Source organism: Aythya marila, assembly GCF_965140915.1.
Source record: "Aythya marila genome assembly, chromosome: 12".
NCBI classification, from domain to species: Eukaryota; Metazoa; Chordata; class Aves; order Anseriformes; family Anatidae; genus Aythya; species Aythya marila.
The window spans coordinates 18,316,495-18,334,266 of record NC_139053.1 but is presented as its reverse complement, the minus strand read 5'-3'; the positions used below and the strand labels follow the sequence as shown (position 1 = coordinate 18,334,266).

The following is a 17,772-nucleotide window of genomic DNA, read 5'->3' as shown; positions in this document are numbered from 1 at the left end:
ATATGTAAGTAACACCATACAGAATTTTTTCTACATTATACCTTCATAATCATTTCATACATCACTAGATTTTGGAATCCAAAATTCAGTTTCATTAACAGTTTTATTACAGTTTCAGCCAAGTAACTGGAGCTCAGAATCATTAAGATACAACTCTCACATCCATAACCTTTTTCCAAGAGGCATCTTACATGATTCCACATTTACTTACAGATGGTCTGGAAAATGTTATTACTCTCTTTTTGCACCCAACACTATGAAGATTAACAAGAATATCCATAACCACCACAAAAAAAAAAAATCTGCTTCTATTTAAATTTTTGTAATACTTTTGTTTTAGGGAAGTATTTGTAATGGATCACTTTTCCTTCCTGCAAGGAAGGAGGGGAAAAAAAAAAAAAAGACACCCCTGAAACATTTTGACACAGCACTCAACTTAAAGGTGATACAAAGAAGGCCTCAGAAAATATCCTTGAAAACTACAACACAATGAAAATGACCTAGAAGTAAAGTAAGTTGCATAAGGCAGTAAGATTTGTTTTACAGAAACAAAACTTAAAAGCAGCAAACCACAGAAATGTCTGAACTGCTTGGAAATCACTGGAACAATCAAGGCCTAGTGGTATTTTCTTATAATGTTACATAAACACATTCCTGAAACTGATTTTTATTTCTAATTTGTAATTTCTATTTGTAATATAACAGATTTGGTTTAGAGATTGAACAATGAAACCTGTAAGACAGTTTACTTACACTGAAAAACACTCTATTCCCCACTACGTCATTGATCCTAAACACATATTATCAAGAATCATACAAAGTTTTAACACTGAGATAGTGCACAGGATGGTGAGGAATTAAAAGCCATGATCACATTCCTGCAAGGAAGCTCTAACTGCTCAAGAGACTTGTTATGGCCCTGTCTTGTTATGAAGTAATGTATGTGCAATGCATTTAAGGAAAAAAAAAGAAACAGCACAGAATTACAGAATTGAGCAAGCTGATAAACCGAACAGCTGGAAGTATCTAAGGAAGGAAACAGTGAATACCAAATGATTTGTTAGGATGGGGATGTTTCCAGGAAGACATCTCAACAATTAAGCTAACCTTTATAAAATATATATATATTCTTATTGCATTTGTACATTTGATCTACCAAATGGAATAAAGTACGTAAGGTCCAACATGTACGACTTCTTGATACAAAACGCCAATAAGGAAAACCATGACACTGACAGAAAAGTAACTGCAAACTTTTAAAGATACCAAGAAACCCTGAAATCTGAAGACCAACAGAAGGGATCAAACACCACTACTCACATATCTTATGTACATCGCAATGTAGATCCTTACCCCAAAGCTTTCTTATTATGCTTTTAAAAGACTTTTCTCCTTCTACTCCCACTCACCTTGTTTGGCTTTAGGAGGTACAGGCATATTAGTGAACTCATTCATTAAACGAACACTGAAACAGAATGGAAGGAACAACTACACATGAGCAGCAAGTTAAGACTTAAAAGGACAAATAATAAAATTAGATCATTGTCGTTATAGACAACCAAAAGCCCTAAATTATCACTACAGAAGTCTCAATGTTCAGATATAAAAATTAACCAGACCGTCGCTGATCATGATGAGGTGCGAGATTAGCTCTTGCAGTTCTCACAGTTCATTTTTGCACATAGAACGCTAATTAAAAGCTATACTTAGGCAACAGGAAGTATCTTCCTTGACAATGCAAGTAATTATAAAGTATAAAGTTCATGATGAAAGTCAAGTGTCATCAAAGAAAAGCACAAGAAACTTTTGGATAGATACTAGCTTTTATCAGTTGCAGTAACAACCATTTCTTAGAGCTTTCTTAATAAGATTAATCCGATCGCAGATTATTTTTTTAAACAAGCTACTTACAAACTGTCTATCATTGGTGTTGAGGTACACGGCCGCTGTGATTTTGAATACATTGGAATGGACTTCATTAAATGATACATTGGAGGGCAAGCAACCAAGGCTTGCAGGGTCTACGCAGTGGCATTAAGGAAATATTCAGAAAAAATAATCTGCATATTAACCAAATATTCAATCATATTAAAACTATATACATAAACTTAATTCTTTATTATGTAGACTAATCTGATAACTATAGAGGAACTCATGGATGGACTTATCTTAAAACATTAGCTTATTAATGTACAGAAGTCCTGCTTAAAAACCTCAGCATCTTGAAACGTGCAGTGATTTCACTGACATTTTAATCATTCCAAATACTTTAACTAAAGAAGAAGGTAGCATTTGGTCTAGGAACAGAAGAGGAAAGCTATTTTCATAGGAATGACTTCACAGAATTAACTATTTGAAAGTCAGCACGTGATAACCTGGAAACATTTGCGTGTTAGACTAAGAAAAATGGAAGAAGCCAGAAGACAAAAGTGGTGATTCACCCTCATAACCGAAACAGTGATGTGAAACATTCTTTGGTTTAAGGGCAAGTCTAGAGCAACCAGTAAAACTACAGTACGCCTTGGGAGAAAAATATTTTAAAAACATCAATCTGCTACTATATGATGAAAACAGTGAACAGAGGAAATGTACTACAATACTGAAGGGGCAAAGAAATAAAAAAGGCAGCTGCCTCAACAGCTAGTGAGATATAAACCTGATTCCTAGACCGTGTAAAAATTCAGTAACAAGTTCTCATGGAACATGTTAAGAGTGAACAATGGGAGCTAATAGAGAAAATCAGATAAGTGCAGAATCAGTTATAAGACAGAAGTGGTTATTTAAAGCAGAACTGCTCACCTGGAAATAGGTTATGAGGTTCTGCAACGATCGGTCTTAAAATTAGTTTTCATATTTTCACTAGCAGTACTAGCACTTCACAAAAGAAACACTTAAGTTGTTGCACAAAGAGCCACCAGTAGACACAACTAGAATTTACAAGGAGGTTTCCTTCCAGTCATGAGACAACTACAGTTCTGAAATATTTTGACAGAGCTAAGAGAAACTGAACAGGACTGTGCAACCAGCTGCAGGGAACCTCAGACACTGAGTTCAATGACACCCGAATACCCAGATGCTAGCATTAAACAACTCATCCACAGCATTACGTTACGTGAAGATACTTTTCTGTAGCACTTACCAGAGTAAACCAGGAAAACTTTGAGACAGATAGAATACATTTTAACTTAAGCATATTATTTTTTTCCAAGGTAAGGATACAGCATTGATGTAGCACCAGTTTCCTTTGTTGATCAGCCCTCGCGGTTGCAAAGACACTGGTTTATGTATTAGTTTTACATTTTCCAGTATTTCTGCAGAATGAGAAACAGTAAATTGAGCATCAATAAAATGCACATGCTAGGCATCAAAACAAGAGTGTAATGCTTTACACAATAATGCAAATGAGTTAACAAGATTCACAGAAACTTTAGCAAGTAATTTTAACTTCATTTAAACAGGATTCGTATTTTAATCAGACAGATTTCTTCAGCAGAAGACATCCTGGAATTTGGGTCAGGTGTATAAAAAAATTAATCACTGTTGTTTCAAAATTGAGAACTATTTTTCTTAATTGTTATTTTACTACTGTAAGACTATTTTATTTAGATAAATAGATATAGATGCATATGTAGATGCAAATTCCCATTAGCCGTAATCCCTTGCTATCAATTTTATGGAATATTTGTGAAATTCCTCTCCTGCTCTGAAGAGAACTGATACTGATGTAGCAGCCTTAGTTTACAAGTTTCAACACACACTATCATACAGCGAAATTATCTCAGTGCAAACAGGATGGGCGGATATTAACCTAGTCTTCTGAACAGAACATTTTATTTACTGCTTTAAGACTTAAAATCTACAGGATTACTTAGTGGCTTACACAATATAAAGCTTACTGTTTTCACACTTTCAAATCTATCAGCAATGGCACAAGCGTAAAAACTGTGGCCAATAAACTGAAGTCTGTCACAGCTATGAAATGCAGAGCAAGCAGGGAATTTTTTCCTAGAAGGCTGACCTATTATTTAGGTACCTAAATAAAACCTGTTTAAGGAAAATATTGGGTCTGGCATGTTTTACATTTGCAAAACAAGGACTAGAAGCATACAAGACAGAAAATACAGAAAATACAAAAACATAGCAACTGCCTACCAAGAGTGCTATTTGGTTTTATAATGAACGTGAGGGCCTCTAAAGCCATCACGCTACACACCGCATAAACTTAAGAGCTGGAGCTGTTCACTAGAAGAATTGTCTAAATAGATGCAGTAAGGTGACAGGAGAACAAGGCACGGAGCAATAAGTAGAGGAGGCGATAATAGGAAAAATCCACAGCTTGCTTCTTCCAACCTCTCTGCAGCTATAACCTCTGAAAATGCCAGTTCTAACCAAAACCCAGGAGGTGTAAATATCAGTCCTCTGTTACATTAAGAGCCTGGCATGCGAAAGGGCAGATGACAAAAAGGTCTAACAGCAGACCTTAGCATCTACTGCAGGTACAGACAAAAATCCTTCTGGGACTGAAATGCATTTGTCATTGAATTATTAATGCTCACATATTTCAGAATATGTTAACGCAAAGTTTTAAATGTGTTGTCCACACATTCGATCTTCCTGTTAACATAATTAATCACTGTTGAAAATTAGGATAAAAATAACCTAAAGGCTCTCGTTTCTAAAGCCTACCAATACCTTTTTAGGCTAACTTTATTTTTCCTCACACCATATCATATGGAGTAAAAATATTAAAGACTTTAGCATCCTCTTGTGGTCATAAAACTGCTTTGGAAACAACGTCTAAAGTAACTGCAGCACATTTTGTTTCTTTTAAAAAAGAATTGCTTTTGTTTACAGTAATTACATTCAATACAATTTTTTCATACCACATCTAACATTTACACAGTAAAATAACTTTTACAAGAGTATTGGAAGAAAGCAAAATACATATAATACCATAAGGAAAGTTTCTTAAGATTTGAAGTTATTTTAAAACACACATCACTAACTGGAATTCACATCTGCTTTATGTATTTAAAGTTAAAGCCAGGGTAGCTCCTACAATCTTTTCTAAGACAAAGAAAATCCTAATTTTCCACGTTTGTTGAAACATTAGTCTTCAGATTTTACTTCTCTTTCCTCTGCTGCACTATTACATCTTCCCAGAGAAGTAAAGCTCAAAGAGGAACAAAACAATTTCATCAAGCCCTCGTCAGCAACAACAGAATTACAACAGTTACCTTCCATCTTATTACAGCTGTATAAATTGGCATTAAGACAAACTGGAAATCAAATTTAGTCATCTTCAACTCTACTCAGGACACTTATCAACTCCCTAGAGTTTACAGAATAGCTTACTCTGAGCCTAGATAAGACTATCAACTATCATCCAGTTACGCATCACAGTGTAGTTATTAGCTGTGAAATGTGGCAAGTTAAACGTGACCAAGTTTGTTAATTTTTGACAGATACAGAATATTTATAACTGTACTATCCCTTAGAAATGAATTATTAAAACGTTTATCCTAGCATTTAAATTAGGCTAACATGAAGAACTTGTACTGTGCTCCCTTTCTAAATATGCAAGCCCTGCACATGTTCTTTTCTACCACTCTACATGTATTACCAGATTTCCTCGAAATTTGCTAAATTAACATCAATTGTTCATAACTTGCTTCAAAAGTTCCCTTTACCTGTTTAGTAGCTATGCCAGTAAAGCCACTCGTAGCACACCTTAGCCACTTGCTGAAGTTAACTGTTCAGGACTTTTGTCCCCATGAAGATTAACGTGAGAACTGTTTTGTTTTTTGGTCCTGATTCTCACCTCCTGACCTATTGCAGGTTTCATTTGAATTTGAGGACTAAGAAGCCACAGACCTTTGTGGATGAATGAAATAGCATCAAATTTCAAGGTGCCTGTGAACCATTAATCCCCATGTAGCAACTGGTGAAATTAAGGTAAGAAACACTGATTTATCCATGGAAAAGGCACCTGTGCTTGTGTCCTGAGCACCTGTTTTAAACAGAAGCTATACAGAAGGGCCTCAGAGCTCCAACATTAAGTCAGAAGATTTACTAACATTGCTTGCTGAACTCGAGATACTTATGTAACACCTTTTGTAAGTGGGTGTAGAAACAAAGGACTTAATAAAGTGTTCTCAGTCCTGTTTGGGAAACAGGTACATCATCTCTTTTCTTTATTTTTATTTTTTAAAATCCCCTTCTTCCACAGAGCAAAGCACTGATCACATGGCATTCTGATGCTTGTGTAAACATTTTGTAGTGAAATCAGCAGCATCTGAACAACAGGAATTGCAGCAATGTAATTCCTATCTAAATTAACTGAAATGAGAAGATGTATTCCTATTCACTGGAAACATATATAATCAAATTTTTCCTCTGCAAAGCAAGCTAATAGTGAAGGTGCAAAAGAAAACTGCATAAAAATAATATTGCTATTTCAATACATTGAGACAAAATAAAAGCTCTGCTCCCACCTGGTGGCAAAATACTGTAGACATTTACTGTTTCTGTACGAAGTTAACCTAAAACTGAAGCAACTTGGACATGACAAAGTAACTTCATCTGTGGTAAGCAGTTCTATTTTTACTGTTACCACAAAAGTTTTTAAAGTTGCAATTAATCACCAAGTGATAGCGTAAGTTTAGAGTGTAACATACACTGCAGGTATGGGTTCAAACGAACCAGCATCTGTACATACACACACACCGTAGTCCAGCCCTCTATGACACAAGTGAAAAATACATAGAATAAAGCTTTCCTCTCAACAGACAGGTTTAAGCAACGAGACAATTACTGAGCAAGCATGTGGATATGAGGCAGGCATGTACTTTGGGGTATCCTGAACAGAAATCTCCAGGTCAGCTTCCAGTTAAGAGTAGAAAATGATCTTTGACTTGAAGTTGTCACACACGAACTGCTGCAGTACTTGTAAATTAGCTTCTGGCTTAAGTCAGCAGGATTTCGCACAGACCTTTTCACACACGGACTATTTCACAAATTTAAAATACTTATTTTTGTTCAGTGACATAAAATACAACTGGCTGTTTTTTTTTTTTCCATGTTTTTGCAAATTTAACTGGGAAACATGTCATTCACATCCTAGTATTTCTCATTAGAGCCACAGATACAATACCAACAGCGCAAGCCTTTATATCACACGTTCTTTCTGAATGTACCCTTTGGACGGTTTCTTATAATTACTCTTAACAGGCAGGAAATAGCATTATTTCTGAATAAAATAATATCATTTAAAATGGGTAAGGATTATTCTTCAAAATTTGGAAGACAAACCATTAAAACAACAGATCAATAAATATAAGTACTATTTTCTAAATTAAAATTCCTGAAGCAGAACATATTTAGATGTTACACTTTAGCTCCTGCAAGCATCCAGGAATTTCAGGTACTTTGGCATAGAAATATTAACGCTTTTCTGGAACGCATTACAAGATCGTAAATACCAGATAATATGACACACTGTTTTCACAACAAACTTTTCTAATGTGTTCTCCCTATTACAACAGTATACAGTTGAATCTAACTCGTACATTAAAAAAAAAAAAAAAAGACCATTTAAGCATATTGTTTGAAAAGCAGCAGTATTTTTACTGCACTTGGTACAATATGACAGTGTCTTGTTGCTGTTTACTCAGCTCAGGGGGACGCAAACCTAGCTGATTTAAATCACACCTTTCCCAGCTGTATATTAACAGTCATCTTATTAAGAACATTAGCAGAGGAACCTTCTCTCAACACTGTACACTCCTGTTTACAAGCGAGGAAACAATACCCTTCTACTGTACCATCCACTTGTGTGTGTTAACTATACCTGCAATCTTTATGGCTACAGGATCCTCTGAAACTGGAACAGGCCCCTCTTTGACTTCAACCTGTTTTTCAGGGACCAGAGGAGATGTGGCAGGAGGGGTATACTTAGTCTCAACATAGACCACAGATGTGGAAGCAGAGGGCTTGGAATTGTGAAAAAGACTAGCCCACGATTTTGCAGGCTGATTAACAGGGACTGATCCTGCAACCGGGACAGTTGCCTCAGTAGTAGGTGAAGCTTCCTCAGGCTTAGCTTGGTCTGAGTCAGTGCTTTCCACAGTGTGCAATTCTACCCCATTGGCAGCTGTGTCCTCACCCGAGGATTCAAGTGTTTGTCCATTAGTAACGCCAAGAGTTTCAGTAGTATCAGTACCAGCATAAGACTGTACAACAGCTGTCCTTAAAGGGCTATCTCTGCCAGTCTCTGAGGGGATGCAAAACTGTTCAGAATTAGTAACACTGCATACCTCAGGCTGCCCTGCAGTCCTGGTATTGTCTAGTGCGCTAGAAACAGAATCATCAGAAACAGCTTCGTTAACGAAGTCCACAGAATTGTCCGGGCTGTTGCAAGTCCTTGGGGTGGCCAGGGAGGGGATGTCTCCCGTCAGTTCCGTATCCTCCGTGCTGTTCAGTCCCGATGAATTGGCATGGCCATTTACAAGAGCTTCTGTGGGAGCGATGCCGTCTTCCAAGTAGCTGTAGTATCCAGGGGGTCTTTTTTTCTTCTTTTTGCGCTCCCTTTGCCCAAGGCCTCCAGACAAGCCATCGTTTTCAGCATTAGAACCGCTATCCAAAGCGAGGGTTGGATCGCTGAACTGGCAGTCAATGGAGTTGTAGTTTGTTTCGCTGAGGCTATCATCAGGGGTTTTCTGAGCAGGTGCACAACTGAGAATGAATTCTGGAGCCTGAGGATTCAGAGTGCTTGAAATACTGTAGTCAGTGTTATTTAGTACAGAGGACTCTGTCTCAATAACTTCATTAACACCAAATTCAATTCTCTGATACTCTTCCCCTGGACAAAAGAAAGCAAACCTGAGTTACTGGATGACATCTAGTCAAAAAGCTACAAAAGTCAAGGAAAAAAAAAAAGTATTTTCCTGCAAGCAACATTCCCTCAAACAAAAATTGTTCTTATTCTTTATCTCAACCCTAATGACCATTTCAAAAGCATCATTTTCCTGAGGACTACAGAATACGTCTCAGCTTCTCTTAAACAGTTTTTTCTTTAATTATGTAATTTTCAAAACCACTGCACTGTTCCTGCAAGGAACACCTGTTAAACCGACCTATTAAGAATAACTATTAAAACCTAATGACTTTAGCAATGTAATGCATTAAGTTAATTACTCAGTAAGTGCATCTAGAACATGGTGCAATATTTAACTCCACACTTCTTCCAAAGTCAGCCTTTTCCACAGCCAACTAGAAAGTGCAAGACTTAAACAGTTTAGCCCTTAAAAATGTAGAGTTTGTTGTTGTTTTTTTTTTCTGGCATGTAAAGATTTATCATAATCATTAACAACTGAAAAATATTTTCATTTTAAATTGTACAGAAACAGTGCAACTAGTTTTTCGAACTCTAGGCTCATCAGTAACTTTTATGACAGCTGAATGTATGACTGACAGTGTGATATGTATGACCAATTGCAAGACAAGAAATGGAACAGACATACCTCAATGCCAGTCAATGTTCAACTCTTATGTACAATCAATGCTGAGAAATTTGTGGATTACATTTTTAAAATTTATCCTGGAACTTTGACATGAAATGCTAAGAAATATTCTCATGGAAGGCATGAGAGTATCAGTATCACTAAAAATTATCAGTCACAAAGTATCGCAATTTCATGGAACTTAATTAGTTTTATAATGTATGTGCTCCAACTACTAACACTGACTATCTCAGTTACAACCATTTTAACAAACAGAGATAAAATTAATGAAATTTCTGAGTCTCAGAAACGTTAAAAGTAAGCTCACATTTTAGTGCTTGCAGGTCATTTAGTTTTGCAAGTCTTCCTATGATATGGATGTCACTGTGTCAAATACATTAATTTTAATATTTTCTGTTCGCTCCAAGATGAGGAGCTAAAAAGCACTTTTCAAACTTTTACAAGAGAACCAAACAACACCGAGCGCTATTTCCAATAGAATAAGTTGGCACACCAAAAACTTTCAAAGTTTTTGACCAACTTATGTATGACACGTCAACAGGCGTGTGTTTTCAAGTATATCAGTGAAATCACTCAGCAGAAGTTCCCAAAGAAAAATAAAGGAAATAATCCTATGGAAGAATAGAGTCTAGTGGAGAAAGCTTTGCTACGTAACTGTTTCAGAACTCCCCAAGTCCTTTCTAGAAAAGTCAGTTGGCAAAAATATTAACTTCAAAAAAAAAGAAGTGTGCATATTTTTAAAATCAAGTGAAGAATAACACACATTCAACGTGTGTTGAGGTCTAACGCATGCAATAGCAAAATACTCCAAATTAATTAATAAAGATCAGTCAAGTAATCATATATAATGTCTTGCATGATCAGTAGCTCACACAATTTCAGAATAGAACCATGCTAAATTACAATATAAAAATATAAATACAGTTGTTAATTGCTTTTCTCTCAATACGTTAATTAATGAGCTGTAAACAGATGTGACCTCTATCAATTTTGATCTGGCTGCCAGTTAGGCTAAAAGAAACTTTAAAAGGGAGAGAGAAAAACTCTCCATACAAACCTTCTATCTTTAAATCATGTTAACAAGAGCCTGAATTTCAAATTCGCTCAACCTCACCCCCACGCCCAGGATTTCCTAACACTGTGCCTGTCAAGCCACCTTTCACCAGCTACTTCTGCAATCAGCACTACCTATCACCCAGCAGAAGAGAGAGCTTAAGTTTCTTTTTAAATCCACAGCCTGGAGGCAGGGAGGTGGAATGATGTTGCCTGATACCACTTAAGAGGGAAGGGCTGGGAGATCTCAGGCATCACCTAACTCTGTTCAGCACCAACACTAACTGGCTACTGAATCAGTGCTACGCGCTGGCTGCCTTGCCAGGATGCACAGCTCAAAACCAGCCACAGCTTCATCTGCTTGCAACAGCTGGCCATAGGTTTTAGAGGACATGGGACACAAATCCACAACATAACTAGTCCTCATTAGTTCATCTGAGGATGTAGCAACTTGTTAGTTCACACATGATCTGAGAGCTAGTTCTTTACCTGCTGTTAAAACAGTAAAAAGCACAAGCAACAACTGGTAACATGTAACATTCCTCCAGCCACAATAAGAGTGAATTGTTTCAAATCCCTGCCAATTAAAAATAAACTGGAACTTTTTGTTTCTTTTCCAAAATCTGTTTGGAAAAGAATCAACAAATAGTAATTGCTTTGAAATAAAGACTGGGGTTTCCTTTCATGGGCGAGTTAAGTCTACCACAGCTAAAAGCGAAGGGGCTCAGGTCTGTCCTCCCAGCCTGCTCCTCCATTCACCAGCAAGCTTCCAGCACTTGTGCTACCAAAGGCTAACCTGGCAAAAAAAATAATCCACGGGAGTATTTTCTTCTGTTCTGGTGAGCTAATCAGCTTACTGTACTCTAGACAATCGCAAGAGCCAACTCAGGGCAAGTGGGGAACAGAAAACAAAACGTACCCTTTGTAACTGTGGCAGAAAGTTAATTTAGCTGAAGGTGCAATGCGAAATTTGTAGGATAATATCTAGTCAAGAGAATAACTAATATTCTAGTATTTAACACAAATTAGGATGTCACAACTGAATAATTGAACTTTACACCTTACGGCAGGAATAATAATAAACACCAGTATCTACGCTACAGTTAGTTTATGGGTGGCTGGCAGAAGCTCATTTGCCTTAAGATTGTGTCAAGTTCTTTGAAAAAAATTAGTTTTTTTTATTATTACTTGTTTTGACCTTCCACTTTGCTTCTGGGCAACTTTGTTTCAATCTAGTTCAGAGCACACCCCCTGAATAGACTGAAACAGATGCATCTGTCAGGAACAACATGGAAGCATATTGAAACAAGCATCAACAGATGCTCACAGGACAGGGTCTACGTACAATAACCAAAGCTGTGAATACTTGGCACTAATTAGTCTGAGCACAGTTCTGAATATTAGAGCTTCAGCCATGATTTGATTATTTAGGTATTAACAAATCTTCTAATTATGTAATAAAGTTAAATACTGAAGACGAGCAGAAAAAATTAGGCTAGGGGGTGACAACATGGTCAGTAGGTGTCGTCTCGTTGTAATTACAAATACTCTGCATAAGCACAGCATTCCATTTTAGTTTCCACAGCTTCCTATGCAGCCATCACAGTGTAATATGCATGCACAGTACAGTGCAAGCTTGTTAAAGACATTTTTCAGGCAAAGCCTAATTTGCTGTCATTACCTAATCTCAAGGCTGGGAGGGATTCTCTCAGGGTCTAGGAATGATCTGAAAAACATTTGTACAAACCAACTTTCTGCATGGCTTGTTAACATTGAAATCTAAGTCTTAACAGAACTTAAACCCACAGGTAGACAAAACAGTATGTGACTGGATGTCCCTGCCACCAGCAGCAGCTTGCGCTACTCCATGGGCCTTTCAATGAACTCGTCAAACGCCTCCTTCAAACTATTCAGGGTCCTAAAAAGGGTCTTGAGCTAAAATAGAGTTCCCCAGTTTTCAGAATGCTGTACATCTGCTTTCAGATAGGATCTGTTATCCCCTTTATGACTGGTTATCTTATTTACCTTGAAATATAAGGCTATAGTTGCTAAGCATAATGATCATGTGTTCTTAAACTTTAATATGTGCATGTTGGTCCTCTTAAATACTGAGCAATGTCCTGTCAGAAAGCTGGATTATTTTGAAGACTATCTGGATGTCACTTTTATCCCTCTCATATACTCTATCTGGGTAAATCTCAGCTTCCTTGCTCTTCCCTAGGGTTCACCGTAAAAACAAACAACCAAAAAAAAACCAACTGTAATTTACCTGCTGCATAAAACGTTGAGAAAGTTTTATACCACAAAAAGCTATAATCTCAGGGTGACTCCTACTTAGTTTTCAGCTTTACGCGACTATGAAGTAAGGCCAGATTTCTTTTTCTAACTGTAAGGTTTAGGGCTAAGACGGAGAAGAAATGTGACCGTTATAGCCTCAAAACAGGAACTCTGTAACACATTCTTACATCGTGTCATAATTTCACCAAAAAAAAATCTCCCAAAAAATAGCTGAGCCAGACAAAAACAGTGTCAAAGGGAACACTGGAGAGAACAACGCTTGCAGAGCTGTCTTCAGGTTAAAACTGCCAGAAAATACTCAGTCTGTGGCCTTAGAAGAGGGCCAGCTGAACGCCACACAGGTTAGTTGCTTCTTCAGTACGAATTCTCTAGCAAGCTCCAGGCCTCCAGATTTTTACAGCTACTGCACTATTTCAGCAGGACGCTAAGACTGTGTGGTAACACAACTGAGGAGTAAGCACATCCACAGCAATAAGCTGGAGTTCAACGCAATATTTTTAAATAGTCTCACCCATCTCATGCAATAAATGGGTTTAAAAAAGCAACCTGCCAAATATACACACATGACTGAGCTCCAAAGAATAAATTTAAAGAGAGCTTGTAGCAAGTCTAAGGAAAGTTTCACCAACTATGTTTTCAAAAAAGGATGTTGATTTCTAACCATGATGACACTTACCTGTGGACTTAATACCACACGTAACTGTTTCATTGTAAGGGGGAAGCTGTATGAAAAAAAGAAATGAAAAAATCATTAAGAACAATTTCATTTGAAACATCTGATTTCTTTAAGAATAACCCCATTGTTAAGATCTAATTTTCTGAGAGTGTGTCTTGAACTCTTGTTTCTATATTTATCAAATCCCGCACGGCAGCTTCAAGTGTCCTTGCAGATTAGAACAATCACTGAAAGATAAAGATTATCTTGGTTACACATCGTAGGCTCATCAGCTTCTCAACCGATTCACCTCCCGGTATCAGGATCTTCCTTTATCAACAATAACTCACCACAACCTTAAAAAATGAGGAATCTATCTTCCTTTTATATAAAAACTGAAGCAAAGACAGACCAAATTACCTGTGAAAGGACAAAAACAGAGCTTTGCACAGACAATATTCACATATAAACCTTATGACTCTCAACTCAGTTCAGCTACAGTGCTGCCCTTCAAGCGTTTCACCTAAAATCTATTGTTAATCACATTTAACAAAAGCAAAGATTTCTGAACATCAGCCTAAGCATAACATAATCAACCTACACAGAAACCATCTGGATTGTAAATCACTCAAGTATAAAACACTGGCATCATTTTATGAACTTGGTGGCTGACAGAACTCTTTGTGCTGTGTAACCAGAGGTGGGCAATTTCTAATCCCCCCCATCAACTCCGCCCAAACTTCCCCAGCAGCTGAATGCCTTCTCTTGTGCCTGCCATAAACTGGTAACCACTGCCTCTGAGCATTCCAGCAGCTGCCTGGAGAACAGCTGAACTGTTTCTGCAGTGGGAGATAAAGCTGTAAGAGTACAGTGCAGTTTTATGAGACTATTCTAAATATTAATTCAATAATCAATAATTTTAAAGACATCCACTGAAGTCTTCACTTGTGTAAAAGTGCAGTCATTTGAATATTGCCTTCTTAAAGCATCATAGACAACAATGTATCAGAGGTAGCAAGAAAAGTATTTCTAAAATTGCATTATTAAGAAGTACATAAGATTGCATATCATAAAATCCACAATACATCAACTTTCCAGGTTGAAAAATCAGAATCCACCAGTGGAAAAAAAAACTCCAAAATGTTAGGAATCTATTATCTAAATTAACTTTGAACACCACTAATATATTTTTACAGTTAAAATTAGAAAAAAAAATGCCCTAGAAGTCCACAGTCAGTAGCTTGTGGCTAAAATAGTGATTTATTATTTTTGCAATTCAATGGGCTTTATAAAATACAAAGTGAAAAAGAAAATTAGAAAAGAGTAGTCCACCTACTGGTCACCTATGTATCTGGTTAATCATCAGCACATGTGTAAAGTTCAGATTTCTGAGTTGACTTTTTTAATGCAGCTGCGTCATCTGAATCATCTCAGTCAACAGATGTCTGACAGAATATGTTCAAAATGCCAAATAAAAAAAAAAAGAGACATTCTAGACAAGGTTTAGCTTTAATTAGTCCCTTGCCTCAGCCTGTGTGTAAGTAAGGGGCTTCAGAAGGACACCAGCAGCAACAGATGCTGGGACTGCCAGAGCAGGCACTGCCCCCAAACAGAATGTATGTCAAACACCGCTGCAGTTTTATAATCTAACTCTCCTCTTTCATCATCCAGATAATTAAAACATTGAACTGAACCAGATCAAGGACAAATGTAAGGAACATCGTTCACCCATTTTTGATTTTGACAGCTAACCAGCAAGTGGTACTCTTGAGACAGTTATTTGAACCAGCCTCGCATCATTTTACATTATAGGTTTATGTTTCTTCAACATGCTGTACAAGAATAGCTTTAAAGAAGTCAAAATACAACATCTTCATCTTCCACAATGCAAGTGTTAGAATAGCTGCTGTAGGACCTTACGGTGACAGGAAGTGGAACACAAGCTTCATGCTATTAGGCTTACTGTATTTAATGGTGGAGTAACAGTAATAAAAACAGAAGTGTATTTTACCTGAAGATCTATTCTGCACTGCTTCCCATCTCCCAGAGAAGGCACAAAGCTATCCCTGAAGGGGAGCAGAAGCAATCTTTTTACTTCTGACCCACCCCCAAATCCCCTTCACACATTTTATTGTTGCTAGAGGTGCACTACTCTAGTTAGACCAGGAAAATTACGTTACAGGAAACGAATTGACATTCGCAACGCTCATCGGATTTGTAAAACGTGACAAAAGACTAGGCCTAGCTACAGCTGAAGCAGTCGCTTCCTTTATGGAGAGGGAGGAAGACTGACACAGGATGGAAATGTTTGGAGGAAAAACATGGAACTTGACCTAAAGGAAAAATTATTTTTCAAGTCTGGAGATCAGGACAATGACATAATTCAATACTCTTCCCTACACAGGGAATGGTTTCTTGCTCTCTACCAAAAACTAGAGAGTAAGAATCTGCAACAGTATCTGTAGTACATTATACACTCAAATACACATTAGACAACTGTTTCCACTCTGTGGTCCTCACGGCAATTGTAATTAGTTCATTATTGATCCACAGATCACATTAATTTCTCATTTCTCAGACCTCATGCACGGCCTTCCTTTTAAGTCTAGCTTTGATGGTTAGCAGTGTTCCACCTGTCAAAATGTATTACAAAAACCTGTGCTTCAAAAGACTCAAAAGATTTAAAAGCTCACCTTACAACCAAGAACACTGCTGAAAAAGTTCTCTATATCCACTTCTAATAAAAAAAGCAAATCAAAGCTGAGGTAATAGGGCTGGATAACTCATTTTTCCACATCCTGTCACTACAATGTCAGCTATTCCAGCTCTGAAAGACGGCATGAAAAAGAAAGAATAATTCATTTCTTATTTCTAAAAATGGATTTAATATCCACATACACGAAAAGACTCCTGTTGAATATCTTCAGTTTGTAAATTAGCAAGCTAAGAGCATGATAAAAATTGTTCTATTTCAAATAGGACATTTTACATATTTATTGTAACATATTACAATATATGTAGTTTTAAAATGTTATTTCTAAACAAAATCTTTAAAGTAGATCTTACCTCAACAGAGCATCGTGGAGTCACAAAGAACTGATTAAATTCATCTGGGCTGAACTCCCCAAAAATATACTACAAATAAAAGAGAAGGATATTTGTTAAAGGATTTGTATACTATGCAATTAATAAATTCATAGTAAGACATTGGCAATCATAATGACCTGTGTGTTGGAAGCCAGAATCTCACCTGTTTGCATCCCAGTCTCCACTCTTCCTGAGTCATTAGCAAACTACATCACAGTCTCTTAAAAACCTATACAAAGGATTTCCTTCAAATTCCCAGGAGAGTTATCCACAGCATCAGCTCCAGCTCATCCCATGACTAGTTCTAACCCAACAAATGTAGGGTGAGGCTTTGCATCAGTTCATACAAGCCCTAGACATGATCTGTTTTACCTTCTAAAACAACATAGATACTTACGCTTCGCAACAGAACCACCGAACTGAAACTGTCCAGGTGCAGAAAAATACACAAGGTCTAAATAATCTATTTCATTACAGTTGCTCTGATGGGTTTTGTTACCCCAATGCCTGAAGTTCTGCATAACCAACCTAAGATGAAATGCTTTTTCCCAACATCAATTCCTGCACTCTCAGATACTGTCTATATTATAAAAAAGTACCTACCCAGACAGAAGAAAAAAAAAAAGAAAAAAAATTACATGAAGATGATAGTTTGCATTTAGTTTACAGCAAACGAAACACTGGCAACCAAAAGGCCTGATATGCTGGCACTTCAGAGCACTTAGAGTTTCTCTAAAGCACCCTCATCAGTCGTAACTAGCTGAAGAGCATCTGAGCACTCAGGACAGCAATTTAACCATTAATCAACATTAATTACCCCACAGTCTATTTAGAAGACAAGAAGTATACACTAGCACTTGATAAAACTTCTACAAGCTGCTTCAGACTCTTTCAGTTCCAAGGTTAATACTTTCAGATACGCATCTGCCCAGAAATCAGACACATCAAATTATGATTCCTTCAAATGCCCGCCTGGAATGACACCGCATCAATCTCTGCGCCTCCACGCCATTCACATAACCTCAAAGTCCCACTCATAGATAATAAATCAGTTGGGACTTACACCACACAAGCTCCGAGGAAAAGGGACTTCAGACCCAGATTGCTTACACTCAGCTTTAATGCAGCAAGAGCTTCACTTGCTCAGAGGTAATGCTG

At 37.2% G+C, this 17,772-nt stretch overlaps 1 protein-coding gene across 1 annotated transcript in view; it reads right to left on the bottom strand.

Annotated features, from left to right (window-relative positions):
- Nucleotides 1-17,772, bottom strand: part of USP10 (ubiquitin specific peptidase 10) — a 50,181-nt gene that overhangs the window by 15,961 nt on the left and 16,448 nt on the right. The window contains exons 2-7 of the mRNA XM_082769917.1: nucleotides 16,594-16,662; nucleotides 13,549-13,594; nucleotides 7,850-8,860; nucleotides 3,220-3,311; nucleotides 1,912-2,021; nucleotides 1,410-1,465 (exon numbers count right to left, since the gene is read on the bottom strand). Of these exons, the coding sequence (XP_082626043.1) occupies nucleotides 1,410-1,465; nucleotides 1,912-2,021; nucleotides 3,220-3,311; nucleotides 7,850-8,860; nucleotides 13,549-13,594; nucleotides 16,594-16,662 (1,384 nt within the window). The remainder of the gene's footprint in view (nucleotides 1-1,409; nucleotides 1,466-1,911; nucleotides 2,022-3,219; nucleotides 3,312-7,849; nucleotides 8,861-13,548; nucleotides 13,595-16,593; nucleotides 16,663-17,772) is intronic.